The sequence below is a fragment of the Lineus longissimus genome, chromosome 11 (genome assembly GCF_910592395.1).
Source record: "Lineus longissimus chromosome 11, tnLinLong1.2, whole genome shotgun sequence".
Classification (NCBI taxonomy): domain Eukaryota; kingdom Metazoa; phylum Nemertea; class Pilidiophora; order Heteronemertea; family Lineidae; genus Lineus; species Lineus longissimus.
Genome location: NC_088318.1, coordinates 17,485,439 through 17,502,057, shown reverse-complemented (window position 1 = coordinate 17,502,057; position 16,619 = coordinate 17,485,439). Strand labels below are relative to the sequence as shown.

Below are 16,619 nucleotides of genomic sequence, written 5' to 3'. Positions count from 1 at the left end.
CGGCATCTTGCAGCCTTGCCTGTTATGATGGACCTTTCCCACTTCGATCCAAGGGTTAATTCAGCATAGGCTACATGTGCAATCTGCATTATCGTGCCAACTTCTGCATACCATAGGCCTGCACCTACCAGGTTTAGTTAGGATTGCCATTGTTATTCAATTAATTTGAAAAGCACCATTGACTTCCACTTGGTTTCCATACGCACCCTCCAATCACCACAGGTGGTTCTGGTCCTTCAGGTATCTTGTCAGGCCAAGGAGAGAAACTGTTCGGTTCCCATCCCGACCAGGCTCTGTACTGGGGCAAGGGCAGGGTCTACGAGAGCACCCTCCAATCACCACGGGCGTGGTTCTGGACCTTCAAGTGTCGTATCGGGCCAAGGGAAGTTACTGTTAGGTTTTCATCCCTGCCAGTCTCTGTATGGGGGGTGGGGGAGGTAACCCACAGTACTCTTGCATCAGCATATCGATACTTCTTTTATACGGATGGCAGACTTTCATTCCCTAACCAAGTGCCATCATGATGGGACTCGTCCACCTTAATACATTCAATCTTGACTCGTCACTCTACATGAATCGATGGAGGAGTGACAAAATCTCTGGATAAGATAAGCAGCCGGAAGAACAACAACACAATAGTCAGTATATTTTTTGCATTATTGCCACCAAAAACTTACAGAGAAACTCAAAGACAAAGACCGCACGAAGTGCCAATGCTTTTTAGGAATGTACAGCATTTCACCAGATCTGAGAACACATTCTTGCAACCGCGCTTTCCTGAACTCGGGAAATTTAACTAAATCAGGATTTTCAACATCAACCTGACTGGTATTGTTCAAGAGGACTTCGGTGTGTGGATAAACAAACTTGGAGTCTATGACGGGATAGAGTTTGATGTATTTATCACCTAAGACTTGTGCGAGGAAGTTATGTTTTGGATCTTGATGCAAGGGGGAGACTGTACCGCTTGGACCAAACCAAGCATTTATGTCTACATCATCCTCATCACCAAGGCAGCAATAGGTCGGAACACTGATGTCATTTTTCAATTCTGGAATTTGGTCAAAAAGTTGGTGCTGGGCCAAGTAGCCTACACTGCTGCCCTCCTGTGGGGATATAAGAAACCGATCAATGAATTCACCAACCGAGAGCAGTTTTTGTGACCAGGTTTCCTCTGTGTATTTTGCACCTATTTCTATTGGGACTGTCCTATATCCTGCTACATTCTTTATATAATCAAGAGTCCATTTCCTTTCCGACAATGCTGGCCAATAGTCCATGCATCCTTCCAGTATCACTGGATTTTCCAAGTCCATAAAATTCTTTTTGAAATAATCAAGAGAGGGACAGTGTATTCTGGGGACCTTGTGGGAGGGACTTATTTCTGGCATTGAAAATACTTTTTGTCTTTTCAAGTCATGAGCCTCAGAATCGTGCTGTCCCTTATTCACACTGTCCCCTTCTTTACCAGTAGTCTGCAAGGGGCACAGAATGGGTTGTAACACTGCAACAATCTTGCTCAGTACATTGTCAAGGACTGGGGCTCCCATCAGTAGCCCCATATCACAGGTCTTTATAGCCAACTCCAATTCTGACTTATCATCGAGAGAACTCATTGAAACTTCACTCAAAGCCTTCAGGAGTGACACATAGGAATATGCTAGTCTCCACGTGATTGCGACGTCCTTCCAATGACCTGTGTTTAGCTTCTCCCAAGTGATATCAAGCAGGCACTTGCATGTCTGAATGCAATAAGAGAGATCTTTTGAACAGAATCTTTCCACAGCATCTTGAAGTAGGAACCAGTAAGCTTCGCCGCAAACCGATCTGTCGACACCGTCAAGGCTGAAGTACTGTCTTGGTGATGAAAGAAGTCGTCGCAGAGCCTCAACATTGAAGTCTGATTGGCATGGGGCCATGTCGCAAACCTGAAAAAAGAAAGTTCATAGAATTACAAACATGACGTTTTGTCCGGTATTTTAGAATGTGTTCCAAACCAAGAAAGTCCCGTCACTGACATCAACACGTTGTCACTGACTTGGGATATATTGCGAATTGTGAATTATGTTGGTGTTGGCTTTCCGTATATTAATTTGTTATAGTTTTACTGAAATTTAGCGTCTAAACAAAGACATTTGTAAAGCAAAAGTATAACTCTTGGTAGCAACCTTTATTGTAGAAGCACTTGAGCCAGATGACATTTTGAACTGATGAGGAATTATGCCATAGATTGACTGTTTCCACCAATAATCAATCTTTCATTTGGTTACCTCGTCTTCAGGCAATTAAATTGAAAACCTGACCTGGAAACGAGATAGATGTTTCTCTTTGTCTAGTTACATAACTTACAAATATTTCATATACGGTCTATAGTAGACATGAATTGATATTTTTGTGTAAAACTATCTATATAATTGCTTTGAAATAAAACGCAACAAATGAGATGAATCAAGCACTTGAAAAATATATTACGTCGGTTTCAGTTACATCTTGCAATTTTTTGGCATAACCGTTTTAATCCGGTAGGTGGCGTGCAAGTTTTGCACCGAGACCTGGTGACCTTTGGCAAAGCACAGCACACTTTGACATGACATGTATGATTTATGAAGCATTTGCGCAAATAAAGTAATACTAAGCACCCCAAGATATACCAATACCGCTGAGCTGAGCTGAGCTGAGCATCCAAATCAAGCAATTCGCTGTTGACTCAATGACTGTGAGTGTGAGTGACTGTCTGTATTTCTTTGACTTTGTCTTGATTTCGTTCATTTCATTTTCAAGTTAAGCCTGCCCTAGACCTTAAGTAAACTCCACGTCATCTTAACATTGATGATTGATGATAGGCCCTTTGCCACCTTGGGTTGGGCTTACGAACCATCTTTACAAGGTAAAAGGAGCCAGACAATGGCTGGAGAGACATTGGCCATTGAGTTGACATTGTGACGTCTGGCGTACATCTTTGAGTCTTGGACCCACACCACAGGCGGGACAGGGACTTGAAGCAGGCCGAGGATTTTTTTCCCGAGGCCCCGGGATGTGTTCTCTGCCCACCCCGGGTCGATGAGGCATGATGAAGCCTGGGGTCAGCGGACCCCACATCCAAGAATGCCATGTTATTGTTACATCACCTGCCCTGGCCTGGGGCTGGGGCATTTTTTACCTTGAGGTCCAGGTAAGCTCCTGGGGCAAACGTTGGGCCACTGTGACCATCAATCTGCTTAATCACTCAATCTGATATCAATCTCAATGGGTTAGTTGTTCGCATTGATTTGACATCATTACTTATATCAGGGGAGATTGTCCTAATTCATGATTATTATGCATCATATGAATCCAGATGACAAACATAACTATAGGGTATGTGATTAGCTCACTTTGTGGGTTAAAGCTGAAAATTAGTCCAGTAGTGTCTGACTTTTTTCTCAGGATATTACTGCATAATATCACTGTGCTGCGGGAGGATAGGCCAATCTATCTGGGCTCTGCGAATTTCATACATTTCTGACTTCTTCAGTGGATTCGATAAACTCAGTGGCATAAACTCAGTGGCATAATGAGGGATACGAGTGCAAAGAAGTTCAAGTATGTTTTGACAGGTTGAATTTGAATTGTTTCTTTGGTGTTTTTTCATGCATTCAAATGTGACAATTTGCATGGATTTAATGCTCCTTTTACTTTTACCAGTACCAGAGCAGTAAAAATTTACTATATACGATTATTTTTACTAATTAATTAATGAATTAATACACAGTGTACATGTATATGTCTGATTATCAGGATCATTGTTTTTTTCTTAGTCTCCCAGTCTCCTGTTTCTCTGACTGTGTTCAGCTGTTGCATCAGGCTTCCTCTCTCTTATCTAAGCTCTCTTCCCGAGATCTAGGTCAATCTGCTGTAAATATTACCTTTCCTGCAGTAAATGCATATACATCCCTATCCCAATTGCACAGTCCATGTGCCAATCACGTGTTATCCTTGGTAAGTTATCTCCTTTGTAAACAGATGCAGATGAGATTCATGAATTTATGGGCTTGAATAGTGCTGTATAGTGTAGGACACATCTGCAATTTAGATTATTTAGGAAAACAGTAAACTGTGCGAGTGGTGAAATGTTGAAAGTTGTTTGGAGCTTCTCCTGCTAAATCTACATTACCTTGCAATACTGAAGAGCTTTCGTATTCTATTATCCAGGCTCAGCATGGTTGAGGGCGATGAAAAGAAGAGCTCCAGTCCTCTACGGCGCTTAAAGGGCAGAATGATGGGGAAGGAGAAATCGATTGAAGATGATGGTAGTGACACAGTGTCGGTGAAGGGTGTGCACATGAGGCGGAATGTAAGCCTGATGGGCGGCATATCTCTTGTGGGTGGGACTATGATCGGTAGGTTTCAACTTCCTTTTATTTGAGTCTCAAAATTGAACCTTGTGGATTCAGTGCATTCGTATATGTCATTGTCACCTTGCCACACATTGTGAATGAAGAACATCGGAGAACCTGTCCCTAAATCTCAGAGGAGGCAAATTTTAATTGAAATTTCGCAGTGGGAAAGAAGTAACTTGCAGTGAATTCCTTGACTCTGGCAATGAATCGATCATCATCGTCAGAGTGACTCAGCAAATCTCTTGATACATTATCGCTCCTATCAGCAGATAACAAAATGCAGAACCGAAAGCTCAAAAATGACACTTGACGCTGGGTTTAACAAATTTCCCTTTTCAGGAAGACTTATCCTTGTCATAATGTCAATACCTATAAATGCATTGGCTGTTGTATTCAAACATTACAGGTCAAGATGGGAAGCGTTTGTGGTTTAGCACTCCTAAGCTGGTTATAGATTTCTTGATGATTTTTCAGGTTCTGGTATTTTTATATCGCCAAAGGGTGTCCTGAGGAATTCTGGTTCGATCGCAGCTAGTCTCATCATCTGGGTTGCGTGTGGTGTCATATCAATGTTAGGTAAGTGATTGTAAACAGTTCACAGGTTTGACTTCTGGTCTGATGGTGCTAGAATCTAGGCCAAAACTGAGGCAGCAGACAAGGTTTTGGGCAAAATCGCAGCTCGGACCGAGCACTTTCAACTTATTCTTACTCTTAGGCATAATCCACCAAGAATCTGCTCTTGACACATTTTATACAGCCAGAGAGATGGTTGTCTCGCCAAAACCTCTGTGGTCAAAACAAGGCTAATACAGAAAATGAAACATTGTAACTAAAGTGTTTTAGATTCATCATATGGTTTAACTGTCACTTCAGGTGCCTTTTCCTATTCTGAACTTGGAACGCTTATCCCAAAGAGCGGTGGAGAATATGCCTACTTCTTAGCGGCATTTTCGAGATATGGGAAATTCTGTGGTCCTCTCCCTGCATACCTTTATGTGTGGTGTACCGTGATGGTGAACAAACCAACGTCCCTGGCTGTAATCTGCCTAGCCATTGCAACATACTCCATACAGCCATTCTTTGGCTCTTGTAACCCACCACTGATTGCCATCAAAATATTGGCAGCTGTTTTCATAGGTGAGTTAGTTGATAACAATGAAAAGATTGTGATTGCAACAAAATGGCCTAATCCAAAGCACTGCTTCTATTATAACAAAAGGCATCAACAATCACCAACAAACAATGCATTGAATAAAACAGAATTGGTATTGTGCCAAACAGTGGTATAGCTTGGTGTTGATAAATTCCTAGGGCTATTGTTATTGTATTCAATATACCATTAGATTTGGTACAATTTGACCCGATTCACACTTTTTAGACAACATTGTCATATTTCATAAGAGGTTGAGCCAAATAATTCTTTACAATGTATTGTTATGCCATAGAATGTAAGTTATTAAAAAGAAATATATCATAAATCAAAAATTGTTTTGCTGTGCCTACAATGTAACTTGAGTCACGATGAACAGCTCCAGGTCAACATGTAACACTGCTTGGGTTAAAATTCACAATCCCCAATCGAAAGGATGTAGCCGTAAAGCAGGCCAACATGTAACACTGCTTGGGTTAAAATTCACAATCCCCAATCGAAAGGATGTAGCCGTAAAGAAAAACCTCAATGACTGGCAGGTTAAGCTGGCCATATCACTGGGGGTACAGTAGACCCAAGAGTAGGACCGTCCCACTGAGACAAAATCCTAGTGGAAGCCCTGCAAAACTACATGCTGTGTTTAACTTTCTTGATGTCTATCTTCAGTACTCGTCACAGCATGGAATTCCTTCAGTGTGAAGCTTGCCACAAAACTTCAGAATTTCTTCATGGTAGCCAAAGTCCTTGCGTTGGTGTCAATCATAATAGGAGGCGTCGTCAAGCTCTCATATGGTACGTGACTGCCAAAAGTCTACTAAAGATCACCAGAAATTTTGCTGGTGAATTGTGACTGGGGGGTCTGTTCATCTTCTGAATATCTTGACCATTCTCCTCATGCATGGTCAGAATCAGAACAGTTTGATGCCGTGATTTCGTCTCTGCTTGCGTTGGCCTGGTCATTAGTTTGTGTTGGTTGATATCATCACCTTCTCATTTTATTCCTCAGGGAGTATGACGCACCTGGGTGCTGGGTTTGATGGTACAACTACCAGCCCATCCATGATTGCCATTGCATGTTACTCAGGGCTGTTTGCCTATGACGGATGGTAAGATTAATCTAGAAGAAGTGTTTCTGTGGGAGAGGTCATTATAGAGTGTATGCTCGCCAGCATTGATTTACCGGGTCTGACATTCGATAAATATTCAAAAACCTGGACTTTCGAAGTCTCACTGTTTATATGCAGTATGTACTCTGTGCATTGTTGTTTGAACTCTGCATTGTTGTTTATAATTACTATGTAAAGGTTCAAATGCCTCTTGTACTGTACTGATCTTTTTGTCTGTTCCAGGAATAACCTGAACTTTGTCACTGAAGAAATTAAAAATCCCAAGAGGTAAGGCTTGTTTCAACCAAGAACCTTGACACTTCCAACTAATATGATCGAATTCTTGTTGAGTGTTCACATTAGGTGTCAAGCTAGTTCACCATTGATACTGCAAATGCCCAGCCACGTGTCTTTCTAACTCTAGACAAAGCCGCGCTTATGCCAAAAATCATGGTTAAATCGGAACTTCAGAGGTCAAATCAGATTAAAACAGATGGTCTTATTGTGTCAATTGCATCATATTTTGATCTTAGACTGTGAGTTCGTAATCGTGATCTGAATCCTTCTGCCTCCTTTTCAGGAATCTTGTCATCATGACTGTCAATCTGGTGAAGTGTTATTGATAACTGGTATTAACATCTTACATTTTTAAAATTAGAAGTTAATAAACATTTTGTTTTCCTCTCAAAAAATAAGGAATAAAACCTATCATTTGATAACTGTTGTAATGTATACTCCTCAAAAGACTGAATTTACAAAATAACCTTACATGTACGTAACTGATTAGCATAGCCTTGTAAGGATACGAAGTTAAAATATGTAAATTTTGTATAAAGATTTTCACTTTAATCACGCTAGTTAAAAATATTGTAGTATGTAACAAATTTCTGCCATTTCTCGGTTTTAACCCAACCAATTCAAGGCACTAACCCCAAAGCTACAAGTACTAGCTGGCTGACTGACAGTAGTATCAGACAATGCGCAAGAGTCACCTGGCATACACTATTCAAAATTTTGTGATGTAATTCAAATAATTTTTTCCAAGATCATGAGAAATTTCCTTGATGTTTCTGAAATCAGGTGAGGACGAGATCCCCTTGGCACCTGACAAACTTGTCATTCAGGTTCTGAGTTCAACAAGTAGCTTTTGATGGTGATCCTGGGATTTTAACTGGAAAACTGAGACCTCCAAGTCAAACGGATGGCAGAGTATGATATATTTACAAAATTGTCCATCGATCATTTACCGTTATTTTTCTGTAAGACTGTAACTTTTCGTTCTTTTCAGGAATCTGCCGCTTGCTATCATGATCTCAATCACCCTGGTCATGTTCTGTTACGTCTTCACCAACGTGTCGTACTTCACGGTTCTGTCCAAGGAAGAGTTCTTAGCAACAGATGCTGTCGCCGTGGTGCGTACATCTTGAAATATTTACCCATCAGAACTGACATGCATAAACTAGACCTCTCCCACCCAGGCATGATTAGAAAGTAAGATCGCCCTGAAGAACTGCCTGAAACTTTATAGACCCCATTGCAGGGTCACACTTGCCCTCACATACACAAGGGATGAAACAGGTCATGTAGGTGCCCTCAGGAATTGGAAATTCACAAATTTCTTTGGTGATAACTTTGGCACTCCCATCCTTATATCTTACCCAGTACATGTAAGCCCATCGAGTGGTTGATGCTAATGAACAAAGCTACAAACTTCTCAATATTTTCTCTCGTTTTAGTCTTGGGCCAAGTATGTGCTAGGTCCAGCCAGTGTTGTTATCCCTATCGCTGTGTGTCTGTCAGCGTTGGGCGCTGCCAATGGGTCGTGTTTTACTGGAGGCAGGTGAGCGGGATCCTTCTGATGATTTCTATTCAATGCTGTCTAAAGACTGGGCTTGCTCCATGTATAGCTGTCAAAGAAGACAAGGGAAAGCTCCCATATAAGGATGTGTCACCTGCTGGAAACATACTGTCTGAAGACATGTTGAACAGTCATTAAAGATAAGCAAAAGGTTTGCAGTTATGACTGATGATGATCTCAACAATACATGTTTCTTTCAGACTCTCATTCGCTGCAGCACGAGATAGTTTCCTTCCGAGCATTATGGAGATGATTCATGTGGAATACCGAACACCAATTCCCTCTCTATTGTGGAATGTAAGTTATGGGATTCCTACACAAAGGCACACAAAGACTTGTCTTTATTAATTCTTTATATCAGCCGCAACACTTACATAATGAAGAATAATACAGTCTCACCTAAAGGTCCAGATCTACACAAAGTTTGTTCTAACCCTTGCAACTGAAAGCTGCAATTTAGACATTTTACTTTCGTTGCTACAACTGCCTGGGGAGGTTAATTTCAATTCTAATTCATTAATTCCATTTCTATTTCAGGCATTTCTAGCCCTGATCTATTTAATCATTGGCGATATCTACACTCTGATCGATTGTCTGAGTTTCTTGACGTGGGCGTTTTATGGTCTGACCATGGTGTCGTTGCTCATATTACGCAGACACACAGTGGACGATCACCGATCATATAAGGTAAGAGAAGTTGATGTGTTCTTTTCTCCACTGCAGCTCAGTTATTTCCTTACAGAGCACTGCCTCTACATGAAAGGATCTATGATGAACCACTCTAGTTCTTGCTTTCTTTTCTAGGTACCCCTGGTCATCCCGATCTTGTTTCTGATTATCGCAGTGTGCCTCGTATTCTTGCCGATCCTGCACAACCCACACCTGGGGTTCCTCTACTCATTCCTCTTCACCGTAAGCGGAGTATTTCTCTATATCCCATTCGTCTACAAGAAGGTCAGGATTCCCAAAGTTGGTGAGTATACCCAGTCATAGGCAATGGACCACAGAATGCATTGTGGCTGGTTATTGTAAGAATACATGAAATGGGGCTTAACACCTTCAGCGCCGAACCACGTAGATCTATGTTGCCCAAATTCCCCCCTCTTTGAGCTGGTTATCGGAGTCTCATGGACTTCATGAAAGAACTACGCCATCGCCATCTTCAGGGAAAGGTAGGAACTGAAAAGACGTTTGGTCTTTTCAGTTCCTACCTTGCCCTGAAGATGGCGATGGCGTAGTTCTTTTGGTCGTTTCAGTTCCTGCCTTGCCCTGAAGATGGCGATGGCGTAGTTCTTTCATAAAGTCCATGCGAGTCCGATAACCAGCTCAAAGGGGAGTGGGGATTTGGGCCACGGAGATCTACGTGGTTCGACGCTGAAGGCGTTTACAATCAACATTACCCCCAAGCTGCCCTCAAATTTAGGCTCTTTGAAATGTACATCGCTTGGTATGATAGAGGGTTACAAGTGCCTTTGTTAGTGTGCCCTATTGTTTGGGATATCCACAGCAATGAGTCCATACCAATCGCTGTACATTTCATTTAACTTCCACCTTCGGGCAAGCTTGTGGGTAACATTCATTTTCATGGTGAAATCCATGTCTGACCTTACCCTTAATGTCCAAAGAAGAGCAAAAGGATTTCCTCAACACAACTACATCTACATGTTAATACAAATTTCAAATTTTGAACAAACTGTGTTGGCCATTCAAATTTCTACCATACTTGTAGGGCCATTCTACATTTGTGTCAGTTGCGTGAGGACTGTACATTCATATATTGTACCATTTTTTCAGATAAAATAACCAAGGTGCTGCAGATAATGCTGAGTGTTGTGCCAACAGATTACGTCAAGGATTCTTGAATCATCATCAAGTTGTTGAGGAAAAATAGGCTGTGATATCTTCCTATGGAAGTGTAACAGTTTGTAGAATGTGCAAGTACGTTTTTCTGTTGCGTCACAAAGTGGCATCGAAGTGACAGTCAGTGCTACTCCTTCACTGTCACAATCATTTTGGAAAAAGCCATAAAAAAGGAAAATATTTTTGGAAAATTACCCTTTCTGGGCTTAGGACAGAAGTGATTATGTATTAATTTTTGCTTTCCGTCCTTTTTTTGTTAGTATTGTTGTTTTTGCATTTTGTATGGTTATAAAGAAGGTTAATGTCTTTGTTTGTATGGACTCTTGATATAATAAAGGTTTTCTAGAATACTTTCGAATGATATCTCTTCTTTGTTATTCATCTTGAAATGCCGATTGTGGCATTAATACGTATTACCCCAATGCACTGGCTAAAACATGTCGAAAGGACAGGGGTTTGTGGGCTCCCCCATGTCAAACAGTTGCGTGAGTTCACTAGAGCTTCCACCTCCCATTTTAGCAAAAGTACAGAGCATAATTAGGTGTCCTGAGAGACAAGTGCACAAGCAGATATGTCAGGACTAAAGATAATGGTGCTTGGCTACAGATATTGGGACTGGCTTTTCAACAATACAAAAGATGCCATTTGGAAGTTTCCAGCCAACAACACCTGAGGAGGTTGTGCAACCTTGGTGGTTAGCAAGGATCGTCTTCACGAGATGGTGGTTCACCATCTGCATAAAAATACATCAATTTTTTAAGGGTTAAATATATCCCCATGCATTTGATGAGAGCTACGTTGAATCTTTTGAAAAACTAAGCGTTCTTGCATGTCGAGACAAGATATCAGAGGTGAGAATGGCGGTATGTTTGGAATCACAATAATTTTGACATAGAAAACAACGAAACGACGATCTAGGTCACATGATCTGATCAAAATGGCGGATAACACGAACCCATTTTTGGAAGATTTGGTGGAAAATGTCGAAAATGAATTCGTTGTGGAGGACGAAACACCGATTTCCCCGGCCAGGCATTTGACCCCGGAGACGGAGGACATAACCATTGATACTGTCGCTTCAAAACTTTTAGCGGAACACTTTATTTTGACCGCTCTTGAGTTGCATACAGAACTCACTGAAACCGGCAGAGAACTGCCTCGTCTCCGAGATTTCTTTTCCAACCCCGCAAATTTTGAACGGACCAGAGCAGATGGTTGTGTTGGATCGCCTGGTTTACGTGAGTTTCATAATATTCGCTCTGTTCCTTTGATTTTGCCCTGGGCCCCTTCCATGCTAAAGCCTTGAAATGATTTGAGAGATGAAGGTTTGTTTGTGATGGTCCGTTTATGAGAGACAGTGAGACACGCCCCCTTTTTGGCCATGTCATGTGTCTTTCATCACGCTGAAGGCGAGACTATGAGAACTAACATAGAAACAACATATTCGTGAACTATCTTATCATACCCCACTGCACTTCATTTCATTTTGAGAGTTGACACATCATGCTTACGGAAGAAAGTTTTAATTCCCATAAATAGTTTTTTTGTTGTTATCTCTTCCAGCAAGGACATCAAGTTGCCAAACATTCGACTCGCTAGATTTCGCTCGCTACTCTGACGATGGTGAACGGCAAACTGATGAGAGGGTTGCAGGTTGGTGTTCCCTCAATTCCTTCACAATTTGTTTTTGTTTTTGCTTCCTACCTTGGTTATTATTATGATCTGATGCCTCCAGGCACTAGTGCAATGATATATTCAGCTTAAGAATCTTGATTTGTTAAATTGGCGATACACCACAGTGGCTTGTGATTAAGCATGGTCATTGGTTTCTACAGCTGCTGTTCTCAACCTCCCTACTGTGTCTACATACATCCTATCCTTGACTAGACCAAAATATTTTCCTGTCTTGGTAAAATTGATCACGTTTTCATTTCAGTGTTGGAGTTTGAATTGAGAAAAGCACAGGACACCATCAAGTCATTACGGACAACATTAACAAGAGCTGCAGGTAAAGTGTTCCTCAGGTGATGTCTCCTGTATCTTTCCCAGGCCATTGCTGGCTGGCAGCCTCTGATCATATTGCACTCGCAATCTGAATTATCTGAGTTTCTTTTCTCCAACTGAGATAACATTTTTCGCTGAAATGCATTCTTGAATAATTTCAGAGACCGAACTATCTAGTCCAGAGCGAAATGAAGGACTGCCAGAGAATCTCAGCCCTGATGGTGAGCCGCTTCGCCTTCATGAAAAGAGGGCGCTTAACTTCTTAGTCAATGAATACTTGCTGTTGAATGATTATAAGCTGTCGTGTGTCACCTTTGCAGAGGAAAATGAAAATCAGGTAAGAGTCCACTCGAAGATTTCTGAAAGGATTTCTGTTTGAAATTCCTGGAGTAATATCTCATCTAAACTCTCATATATGTAACACTACCTGCAAAGATGGGTCTTATGTAGGTATTTCCACTCTTGCTTCAGGACTTCGAAGACTGGGATGATGTTGGTTTGAATATTCCAAAACCTCCCGATCTGCTGCATCTGTACCGTGACTACAATCAACACGTCACACCAAGTGAAGATGTGCGGGATGGTGAATGTCAGGTCGAGATTGTGGACAGTGAACTCGAACAAAAGAAATCAGAATTGGAAGCTCTTACCCAAGAATTGGTGAGTGTGGTGAACCTTCTAGAGTTTGAGCAAAGTTTGAGTTTTGTCAAAGCATCTAAAATTAACTGCAACATTGTTGGTCCGTGTATCTCATCAGTGGTGAGTGTCATCTACTGGTGTCGCCTGCTTTCGGTCATCACAGCACCTTCAGTCTGCCTCGCCATACTGGAGTTGAAATTCTCCCATTTCTTCAGTTGATACCTTTCTCACAACAATATCATTGAATTACAGGAAACAAAATTAGCTGCTGCAGAAGAAAACCTCTCAGACCTCTCAGCTGAGAACGAAACTCTTAAACAAAAGATCAAATCACTGGAAAGGTTTGTATTCGTTGTGATATTTTTATTAAAAAAGGGAAGGTGGCTGTCTAGTTTTTGATACAATTGGTCACTATTCTGAAAGAAATAGTTTGATATGTTCTCAGTGGTCAAAATGTTATAAATTGTGAGGTTCACAAGTCTTCTAATGTGATGTGTATAAGGCTTAACCTTAGCATTTTTACAATAAATATTTATTTCCTCAATTTTTCTTCAGTCAGCCTTCTGCATCTGGTGTCCTCACATCCTCAACACCTTTTGCCAGTCCAGTCAAACATAAAACAGATGATGAACGCGGACAAGATAATTCTGCTGCTGCAGACATATCTGGATCCAGAAAAGAGCACGATCTGGACCAGGATGCAGTGGATGTGACTGCGAATTTGACGCCGATTGAGGCAGATTCAATGCAAGTTGAGGTCGGTTCCTCTGCTGAGACTTCAAGGATGGAAGCTCCGGTGCCTCGATCTGATGAAGGCAAGGAAGCTATAAAAGCGGGAAATTACTCGTGGGTCCCCGTGAGAAGGTATGTGGACTTTCGAATAGACATGGATGTCATTTCTCAGCTTTACAATTCATTTTACAGTGACTTATGCACAAATACAGTTCTTATGTAAAACTATAATACATACTCCATACGCCATTTCCTGAAATCGGTTTTTTGGTGCTTATAGTTACATATCATGATGTGTCTGATTGTCAGTCTTCCTGTATATGGTCATTTTAAAATCTTTTGTTTACAGAAATATGTCCAATTCCTTCCAATCAGCTCTTCTAAACATAACGTTTCAAATTGACCAAACGAACCGAATAGTTTCTGAGGTAAGTCAGCAAATGATTATATTTCTTGATCAAATAAGATGCCTTTAAGAACATACTTTTGGATCTAGTTACAGTGACAATACGTAAGGGGTGTACTCGTGGTGTAAAGCCTCCTTAATGCTGTTCTCTTTTTGGCATCAAATCCCAGGTCATTCAATGACTTTAAGTCATCCTATGAGTTATGCATGTACATAAAGTCCCAATAGTATTGAAATTTTTCTATTGACTTAAGGTATCGTCAATAACGGATTCAAGCAGCGAGAAAGTTGTTAACATGCTTGGAAGGTGCTTGCCTCATATCGTGCCAAATGTGCTGCTTGCCAAACGAGAGGAGTTGATTCCGCTGATATTAGCAACGGCCTGTCTGCATCCTGAACCAAAGGAAAGAGACAATCTTCTCAATATTCTCTTCAACTTAATCAAAAGACCGGATTTCGAACAACGGTAGGTTGGCCTTTATTTTCATCAGAACATACCTGCTCCTTTTGACTTCTCTTTAATCAGGAAAAAATATCCTTTCCTGGCACACAGATGGAATGCCAGAATATTTGGTGTTACCCAAGGAGCTTTTGAATATGATCCGGGCTTATTGTTTCATACTGTAACATTGTGTTTCAGTCAAATCATCCTGACTGGCTGTGTGGCGTTTGCCCAGCATGTCGGCCCACGAAGAGTGGAGGAAGAACTGTTACCACAATGCTGGGAACAGATCGGTCACAAATACTCTGAGAGGCGACTGCTGGTGTCTGAATCGTGTGGTGCCCTAGCCCCCTATCTGCCGGTAAGTAGTGGTTAATTGTGGCAGGCAGCATACACTCAAAAAGGCAAACACAGAAGAAGAAAATAATTTGACTAAGTTGTGCTTTTCTTTTCAGAAAGAAATCCGTAGCTCGTTGGTACTCTCCATGCTACAACAGATGCTGTGTGATGACAAGACAGAGGAGGTCCGGGAGTCTGTCGTGCGCAGTCTTGGCCTCCTTATCTCATTCATGGATGATGAGGACAAATACTCCAAGGTAATAAGTGCAAACCTCTGTCTGCGACCGCCTTCTCCACCTGTGTCAGACTTATCTGATGCGCTACACCCGAGCAGATACTCAGTATCGCGGGGTGCCTCTGTGGAGACCTGGTACCGATACCCAGATTAAATCATGATAGATCAAGCCAGCTTTATTCTTTGCCAAACCTTTTGATGGAGAAAGTTGCATACGATTGAATAATTTGTCTATTTTACAGGGATTTGAGCTGTTGAAGAAAGGCCTTGAAGATAGTTCAGAGAAGGTCGTGATCGCCACACAACAGGTCCTGCTGCCAGCGTTTGCGTGCTGGGCACGAGATATCGGGAGACTGGAGAGTGACTTGTTTGCTTATTTCATTGACATGTTTGAGGAATCCCTTGCAGTAAGTTCACCTTGGTTTGGAGAGTTTTCATAAAAGAGCTTTCAGATGAATGGCGATGTTAGTTGGTGTTGACAGTTCCTATAATCTTGATCTAGAGGGCAATTCTTGTTATCCTCACTGGCAAGTATGGATTATGGCTTCTCTAATCTATTCTTGTCACTTGTTTCCAGGGAGCCAAATCTGCCCAGGTTGTAACTGGGAGCAAGTCCATCCCTATCGACGATGGCAAGTTTGTCATGTATGTCAGGAATGCCCAGGAACTACTGCCCATGCTTTTCTCTGCGGTACTGGAGAATGATGTCTTGCTCGGCAGGTTGGTCTCTGATGTCGTTGCTCCAGAAATTGAAGGTGAGCTCTCAGTCATATTGGCTGTTCTCACAGCAATCAACACCGTCGAATAGAAACCTTCTTGTTTGATGCTTTTGTCTTTGCCAAATTTGCAGTCTTCACTCTCCATAGCAGAACTAGAAATATCCAGCTAATGAGTCTTTTTGGATCTATCAGAAATGTCGTGATTATCTCTTCCAAATTTGTGGGATTCTTTAACATTGTTTTCTTTTTTCCAGTGTCAAGATTCCCGAAACCTTCTTGCCCACTGTTAGATTTGTCAGTCATCGTCGGAGATCCGGAGAAGTTGACAAAACTAGTCTTCATTTATGAATCTATCATCGCTGAGGAATGGTTTGAGATGTGGTCGCCTCTGAAGTGGGTGGTTGATGATCTGTGAGTAAAGTTTACACTGATATCATAGCTAATATGTCTAAAGATGTTATCTTATTACAATGTGTACACATTACAGTGGCTGATCCAAAGGGGTAAGAAAATCATTCGCTTAGTCCTCCATTCATTTTATTTGTCATTTATAGGGTACCTCGCTTCTTAAACCTCACCTCCAAGCTCGATGTGTCGCACGCAAAGGTCGTCCACAGTCTCAGCCGCTTCTTCATCATATTTTGTCGGACGTTTGGTCGCCAGTTCACTGATACCAAGGTGAGAAGGATCCGAGCACTCAAAGAGTTAATCTAGTTTCCAATCTTATGAAAAAAACTGTCATTCTGCTCC

The 16,619-nt window shown here is 41.5% G+C and overlaps 3 protein-coding genes across 6 annotated transcripts in view; 2 read left to right on the top strand and 1 right to left on the bottom strand.

Annotated features, from left to right (window-relative positions):
* Nucleotides 1-213: 213 nt before the first annotated feature.
* LOC135495321 (lysine-specific demethylase 8-like) lies at nucleotides 214-2,258 on the bottom strand. Its single transcript, XM_064783786.1, has 3 exons — nucleotides 2,169-2,258; nucleotides 695-1,928; nucleotides 214-281 (listed from the first exon to the last, which is right to left on the bottom strand). Exons 1-3 carry the CDS (start codon nucleotides 2,199-2,201, stop codon nucleotides 214-216), a joined length of 1,335 nt encoding a protein of 444 aa, XP_064639856.1. The 5' UTR covers nucleotides 2,202-2,258.
* A 301-nt stretch (nucleotides 2,259-2,559) lies between these two features.
* LOC135495888 (b(0,+)-type amino acid transporter 1-like) lies at nucleotides 2,560-10,711 on the top strand. Of its 4 annotated transcripts, none has more exons than XM_064784894.1 (13): nucleotides 2,560-2,716; nucleotides 4,192-4,379; nucleotides 4,854-4,955; nucleotides 5,253-5,516; nucleotides 6,196-6,321; nucleotides 6,536-6,635; nucleotides 6,879-6,923; nucleotides 7,924-8,047; nucleotides 8,372-8,475; nucleotides 8,694-8,790; nucleotides 9,031-9,180; nucleotides 9,298-9,466; nucleotides 10,288-10,711. In XM_064784894.1, the coding sequence occupies exons 2-13, from the start codon at nucleotides 4,199-4,201 to the stop codon at nucleotides 10,353-10,355; spliced, it is 1,530 nt and encodes a 509-aa protein (XP_064640964.1). In that variant the 5' UTR covers nucleotides 2,560-2,716; nucleotides 4,192-4,198; the 3' UTR covers nucleotides 10,356-10,711. The 4 variants fall into 4 exon arrangements, with proteins under 4 accessions (XP_064640964.1, XP_064640965.1, XP_064640963.1 ...); XM_064784895.1 differs by having other exon boundaries at nucleotides 2,560-2,722; XM_064784893.1 differs by lacking the exon at nucleotides 2,560-2,716 and adding an exon at nucleotides 3,319-3,357.
* A 579-nt stretch (nucleotides 10,712-11,290) lies between these two features.
* Nucleotides 11,291-16,619, top strand: part of LOC135496355 (RAB11-binding protein RELCH homolog) — a 147,932-nt gene continuing 142,603 nt past the window's right edge. The window contains exons 1-15 of the mRNA XM_064785639.1: nucleotides 11,291-11,591; nucleotides 11,917-12,006; nucleotides 12,290-12,361; nucleotides 12,519-12,694; nucleotides 12,829-13,017; nucleotides 13,249-13,337; nucleotides 13,552-13,860; nucleotides 14,078-14,156; nucleotides 14,389-14,600; nucleotides 14,775-14,937; nucleotides 15,032-15,172; nucleotides 15,393-15,557; nucleotides 15,728-15,905; nucleotides 16,124-16,280; nucleotides 16,424-16,547. Of these exons, the coding sequence (XP_064641709.1) occupies nucleotides 11,291-11,591; nucleotides 11,917-12,006; nucleotides 12,290-12,361; nucleotides 12,519-12,694; nucleotides 12,829-13,017; nucleotides 13,249-13,337; nucleotides 13,552-13,860; nucleotides 14,078-14,156; nucleotides 14,389-14,600; nucleotides 14,775-14,937; nucleotides 15,032-15,172; nucleotides 15,393-15,557; nucleotides 15,728-15,905; nucleotides 16,124-16,280; nucleotides 16,424-16,547 (2,445 nt within the window). The remainder of the gene's footprint in view (nucleotides 11,592-11,916; nucleotides 12,007-12,289; nucleotides 12,362-12,518; nucleotides 12,695-12,828; nucleotides 13,018-13,248; nucleotides 13,338-13,551; nucleotides 13,861-14,077; nucleotides 14,157-14,388; nucleotides 14,601-14,774; nucleotides 14,938-15,031; nucleotides 15,173-15,392; nucleotides 15,558-15,727; nucleotides 15,906-16,123; nucleotides 16,281-16,423; nucleotides 16,548-16,619) is intronic.

Bases quoted from the DNA above. Each gene is read 5' to 3' on its own strand.
- LOC135495321 (XM_064783786.1), bottom strand. From the start codon at position 2,201: ATGTCATCTGGCTCAAGTGCTTCTACAATAAAG. The intron at 1,929-2,168 runs GTTGCTACCAAG...TTCTTTTTTCAG, and splicing joins CAAGTGCTTCTACAATAAAG to GTTTGCGACATGGCCCCATG. The intron at 282-694 runs TGTCTTTGAGTT...AGCCTGGTCGGG, and splicing joins TTGGCACTTCGTGCGGTCTT to ATGGGAACCGAACAGTTTCT.
- LOC135495888 (XM_064784892.1), top strand. From the start codon at position 3,554: ATGAGGGATACGAGTGCAAAGAAGTTCAA. The intron at 6,636-6,878 runs GTAAGATTAATC...TGTCTGTTCCAG, and splicing joins CTGTTTGCCTATGACGGATG to GAATAACCTGAACTTTGTCA. The intron at 9,181-9,297 runs GTAAGAGAAGTT...TTTCTTTTCTAG, and splicing joins ACGATCACCGATCATATAAG to GTACCCCTGGTCATCCCGAT.